Source organism: Polyodon spathula, chromosome 27 (genome assembly GCF_017654505.1).
Source record: "Polyodon spathula isolate WHYD16114869_AA chromosome 27, ASM1765450v1, whole genome shotgun sequence".
Lineage (NCBI taxonomy): Eukaryota > Metazoa > Chordata > Actinopteri > Acipenseriformes > Polyodontidae > Polyodon > Polyodon spathula.
In genome coordinates this window covers 4,739,720-4,745,719 of record NC_054560.1, presented here as the reverse complement: position 1 = coordinate 4,745,719, position 6,000 = coordinate 4,739,720, and the positions used below count along the sequence as shown (strand labels likewise).

General features: G+C 44.1%; 1 protein-coding gene across 1 annotated transcript; it reads right to left on the bottom strand.

Moving 5' to 3' along the window:
* Positions 1-286: 286 nt before the first annotated feature.
* LOC121301175 (bone morphogenetic protein 2-like) lies at positions 287-3,984 on the bottom strand. Its single transcript, XM_041230315.1, has 5 exons — positions 3,684-3,984; positions 3,265-3,401; positions 1,663-1,785; positions 1,029-1,224; positions 287-699 (listed from the first exon to the last, which is right to left on the bottom strand). Exons 1-5 carry the CDS (start codon positions 3,982-3,984, stop codon positions 287-289), a joined length of 1,170 nt encoding a protein of 389 aa, XP_041086249.1.
* Between the last annotated feature and the right edge of the window lie 2,016 nt (positions 3,985-6,000).

Sequence of the window (6,000 nt, the reverse complement as noted above, 5' to 3'; positions counted from 1 at the left end):
ATGATAAACACTGTGCCCATGTAGAAAATATTCTTCTTTCTATGAACTCAGACGAAGGTAAAACCCTGTGCATTTTTGTATGCAAGGGCCATTTTATATGCAACACATAATAAATACACAGCAAATGTATGTAGTTTTTTCTGCCACTTAGGGAGTGCAGTGAATTGATATCAAGGAGCAGTCGTTGTGCGTTTGGAAACTCCTGCTGTTGTTTCTACAAGTGTACTCTCACTGCAGCTTGGCTTTGTATGGGACCAGTCTGCCTAATAAAAGATACCGCAAGATGTTAGTGGCAGCCACAGCTTCCAGCCACCATGTCATCGTACTGTTTCAGCACCACGTTCTCGTCGTCATCGAAATAGAGCAGGTTGATTGAGAAGAGCTTGTCTGGGACGCAGCAGGGGGTCTCGATGCCCTTGGTCAGTTTGAGCGCGTTGATAATGGACTGCACCGTGGCGTGGTTGGTCGGTCTCATGTTCTGACCCAGGGGGAATGGGCAGGAACCTTTGCAGTGGTAGGCGTTGTAACCCCGGGGGGAGATGATCCAGCCGGACCAGCCGATCTCCTCGAAGTCCACGTAGAGAGGGTCGCGCTGGCAAGGGAGCCGGTCATCCTCAGAGTATTCCAGGGAGCGTGCCCTTCGGGAGGGCAGAGGATTCAGTCCCTGGGGGGAGCTCGGGGCACCATCGTCATTGAGATCTGTAAAAGGAAACAGGAGATGGGTTAGAAAACCAAACCCAAACATTTCAGAAATACAATCAACCTACCACTTATTACTACAATAAACTGTTATCACTGGTTCAAAGTAGTGTAGGCTACAGCAGGGCTCTAATTTATAATCCTTCACTTAACGGACGCTTTTATTCAAAGTGAATTAGAGACTAGGGGCTGAGCTATGCATCACAACTGCTGCTGCAGAGTCACTTACAACAGGACCTCGGTTGTGTGTCTCATCTGAAGGACGGATGTCAATCTTATCTGTTGGTAATATTTCTAGTGAAGTCTGGTAAACGCTGGAGCTCTCTCACCGTTCAAAGTGCTCTCCAGGGCAGCGGTCCTGCGGCCGTCGTCGGTGAACAGCACTAGCATGGGCTGCTTGCTGTGGTGGTGATCCCTGCCCGAGGCAAAGCGGACCGGGCTGGGCTCCACCTGGCTGCCCCCCAGGTTGCGGATCTTCACCAAGAGGCCGTGGTTACTGTGCTCATCGGCAGCCCACGAGCGAACCTGCAGGAATAAGCCAGGGGAATCCCAATTAGATCTGCTCTAGCGTAGGGGCGTCCAATCAATCAGGGTCCCGGAGGGCTACTCCACTCCAGGTTAAACAGGTAAAATGATATAATTAACTACAGCTATGGCCAAAAGTCTGGCATCACTTGGAATTATATGGGTGATGCCAAACCTTCCAAAGGAGTGGAAGGGACCACTTTGACCACCCCTGCTCTAGTGACTACAAAAGAAGAACACTGAGGCAGATCATAAGTGTGGAATGTACCATAGATCAAAAAGGTGGGTGGAACATAGGTGGAAACATCTCTTGCTACAACAGGGAGGGAGAATACAGTGAGACCCCATCCAGGAGTTTTGTCGGAAGCTAAGGGCTCATGTTCAAACTGGAATGGTTGATGGGTCCAATATTACAGTATGGAAGGGTCCTGGGCTCACCGCTTGTGTGATGGAGAAGACTTCCCACCCAGAGGAATGGATCGGGATGAGTCTTGAAGACAGCAGCTTCCTGCCATAGGAGGCGTTCATGTTGTTGACATCAAGGACCTGGTAGATACTCACCTACCAAAGGAAAGAGGCTCTTATTAGCATCTAGTACACATCCAGCAGCCAGGGCACCTGGGTCAAGTGTTATTCATGAGCGCTCATCAACATAATTGGGATGTGAGAATGCTTAATCATGCCCCCCACTGTGCTCTGGTTGCTGATAATAGGATATGAACAGAAAAAAAGGTCATTTAAACTCATTTAAATTATATGCAACTGGGAGGAGATTAATTTTTGAGAAAATGCCCTCACAAAGATAGTAACGCCCGAAAAAAAAAAAAAAAACGACATTGTGCGGACGTTCCTACTTTGTAAAACGTATTTTTAAGACCTAAATATGCCTTAAAAAAAAAAAAAAAAAACGGGTCAAAATGTTTTTTTTTGTAGACTTTCACTCTGTGTGGAGTTTTGTCTGACTGGAGTTAGAAATAGTAAATAAAATTATAGTGAGAGTCAATGAGAAGCCCTCACAAATACAGGAATGGAAACGTGTGTGTGTGTGTGCGTGTGCGTGTGCGTGTTGCCTATACAAAATAAACTCTATTCCTTGAAGCATGGGTTCAACATAACCCAACATATCTTCCCAGCACAATCTCACATATTATATTTTTAACAAAATGTTTCAAGCTTAAAAAGTATAGTACACTGTAATCCATATAAATATGACTGCATTTAATGCAAATGAAAATATTTTTTTGATGTGTTTGTTTTTTTTAAGCACCCGAGGCAGCAGTACTGTATGCTGGTGGAAGTTTTGGACGGCAGTACTGTATACTGGTGGAAGTTTTGGACGGCAGTACTGTATACTGGTGGAAGTTTTGGACGGCAGTACTGTATACTGGTGGAAGTTTTGGACGGCAGTACTGTATGCTGGTGGAAGTTTTGGACGGCAGTACTGTACTGGTGGAAGTTTTGGACGGCAGTACTGTATGCTGGTGGAAGTTTTGGACGGCAGTACTGTATGCTGGTGGAAGTTTTGGACGGCAGTACTGTATGCTGGTGGAAGTTTTGGACGGCAGTACTGTATGCTGGTGGAAGTTTTGGACGGCAGTACTGTATACTGGTGGAAGTTTTGGACGGCAGTACTGTATACTGGTGGAAGTTTTGGACGGCAGTACTGTATGCTGGTGGAAGTTTTGGACGGCAGTACTGTATACTGGTGGAAGTTTTGGACGGCAGTACTGTATACTGGTGGAAGTTTTGGACGGCAGTACTGTATACTGGTGGAAGTTTTGGACGGCAGTACTGTATACTGGTGGAAGTTTTGGACGGCAGTACTGTATACTGGTGGAAGTTTTGGACGGCAGTACTGTATACTGGTGGAAGTTTTGGACGGCAGTACTGTATACTGGTGGAAGTTTTGGACGGCAGTACTGTATACTGGTGGAAGTTTTGGACGGCAGTACTGTATGCTGGTGGAAGTTTTGGACGGCAGTACTGTATACTGGTGGAAGTTTTGGACGGCAGTACTGTATACTGGTGGAAGTTTTGTACCTGGCAAAAGTGATGTCTGTTGAACAGCGCTGTAGTGCGGGGCTTCATCTTGAAGAGGTGGAGCTCCGCAGTGAGAACCATCTCTTTCTTAGCCACAGAGGACAGGTTGAAAAGGTACTGAACCTGTTCATCCTGAACTACAGAAAAAACGAAAGCAGGGCCAGTGTCAGTAAATGCACATCAAGACAGGAATACAGTCAAACATTTCCCTACAGGTCAGTGTGAGATATCTATCTATCTATCTATCTATCTATCTATCTATCTATCTATCTATCTATCTATCTATATATATATATATATATATATATATATATATATATATATATATATCCAAGATATCATTTATGCACCCATAACAAAATTAACTTCGCTTTGTTTTTCTTATTTAAGTGTAAACTGTCCAATGAAACATATCTTACTTTTGTTGAAGAAACTGCGGACCGTGTTTCCTTCGAGCAGGTCCGGATCCCTGGTAACCCCGTCCACGTCAGCCACTGTGTTGTACAGGTCGAGCATGTACTGTGGCGGTTGCTTCAGCAGCCCCGGGGCGTGCGGCGGATCCTCCATGCCGAACACTTCCAACAGCCTCTTGATGGCTGCAGACCTTACTTCTTCCGACTCGTGCTCCAGCAGAGAGTCCTTTTCCAAGGCATTCGCGGCCGGCCTCGTATAGCAGACGCTGACCAAGGAAAAGGAGAACAACAAGACCGCCGAAAACATGCTGCCTAAAAAAATAACCGCTGCTGCGTGAATGCTGGCGATACTCCCGTTGAAACTCAGACTTGAAGTGATTTGCAACCCTCTCCGGCCACTGTTTTATATCCAAGCCATCAAAGCACGAGCTCTGAGACCTCAGGACAACAACAATAAAGATCACATGAACTCGTGTATGCAAACCAGTAATCAGCCAAAATAAAGAAAGATTATGTAGCGTTAACAAGGTGTGAAACCCGACCCTGCGGACGCAGAAGAGAGATAATGCCACCGTCCAATAAGCAACTGAGGGTGAACCTATTATAACTGCGGGGTTAAAGCCGTTGGTTTTCAACATTCAATTACCAGCAAATTCTAGGAACGGGAGGGGAGGGTTTGGAACCATTTCTCTACAGAGAACGTGAAAAATAAGATCCATTGTTAAAATCTCAGCGAGGGAAGTTTACTCTCCGCGGGAGGCGACCCTTCTTATTAACGGATCGATTAACTAGACAAATAAGAGAATAATGTCTTACAGGAATGCCAATTACCTTAAGAATAAAATAAGGAGAGGCATAGGGCATCAGCCGAGGATCCAGTAACGTGGTGCGCAGATAAGGGAATGCTATAGATTTTATTAAGACGCTTTTTGGTTCAGGACGCAGTCTAATAATTTTTGTAATCACAAAGTCTACTTGAGAAATGCATTACCCTTCTGTAAACGTCGTGCCTTTATGTATGCTCTCAATCAACCTTTGAATAATGTAATGAAACATGATTTATTTAATTACAGTCGACTGAAAAGATCAATGTAAAATTCGGACTCCTACAGGGGTATCTGATACAGTGTTATTAAAATAGTACTCTCCATACGAATCGTAATGATACAGAGCAATATGGAAAGCAATCTATATAAAATATTTACACGTCGCCGTGAGTCATAACACATAATGATGTAGCACTGTACACTTCTGCGACTTTTCTATAACTTGGATCAACTTGTGATCTGTGGAAATGCAGAAGCTTATGAAAAGATATGAAGCGTTTGAGCTAGACAGGGAAGTGGAGCAATGACTATAGCCTTGCATACAGCGATCCTGCACCCATGTACCGTTTGGCTTGACTTTGTGTTATCGTAGATCTCAGAATTAATGAGAACAACGCCTCAGATAAACAGTACAAATAGAAGCTGAAACTGTAAAAACATTAAACGGGTTGGATCTCAGCGGTTAATTGTGCACCGTATTTATTCAGCGGAGGGAGTTGTGGAGAGCCGTAAAGCTTGTTAACTCACAATGCTCACAAGGATAAATGTTATCAGCATGCACTGTAATAATGGGGGGCGTGTTTGCCAATGGAACCAAATCTCATCGGCTCCAGCGGAGTTATCTTTTAATAATCCAGATATACATCAATTTCATGTCATCTTGGCATTTGACTTTATCAACTTCGTTAACTGGGGATTGTAAATCTGCTTTCAGTATATAATATTGATGATCAAGACTTATAAATACAAGTGATGTCCAAGTCCAGCCCACTGATTAGTCACCAGGGATTGATCAGTACTAACAGATTATGTAGTCTATGCAATGATCGATGTCTTTGATTATATGGAATGGGCGTAAACAAATGTTTCAGTGCAATACAGTAAAGCGCTAAAGCCTTTATTATTCGACATTTGAGGGGTTCACAAGAGCTGCCTCTGTATATTTGCGCGTGTATCTCAGTCTAATTAGATTAGCTTCTCTGTTTTTTGATTGATGATGATTTACTGGGGTGATTGATTCGTGGCTCTTTTAATCATTTCGAATCCTGGCAAGCGGCCCTTTGACCGTGGCCCTCAGAATCACACCCTGCTTCTGCCTTTGAACTTTGCCATGTTTCCAAATTGCACACCGAAACAAGCCACATCCTGTTCTCCTCAATGTATGCCAATGAGGAAAAATAAAATCCATCAAATTTGGCAATTGATTATGATTTAGGGAACACGAGTCTGGGCGCGCACACACACACACACGCCCTTCTTCAACTGTGTAGAAAAAA

Bases quoted from the DNA above. Each gene is read 5' to 3' on its own strand.
- LOC121301175 (XM_041230315.1), bottom strand. From the start codon at position 3,984: ATGTTTTCGGCGGTCTTGTTGTTCTCCTTTTCCTTGGTCAGCGTCTGC. The intron at 3,402-3,683 runs GTAAGATATGTT...TTTTTTCTGTAG, and splicing joins CCGCAGTTTCTTCAACAAAA to TTCAGGATGAACAGGTTCAG. The intron at 700-1,028 runs GTGAGAGAGCTC...TTCCTTTTACAG, and splicing joins CCTGGAGAGCACTTTGAACG to ATCTCAATGACGATGGTGCC.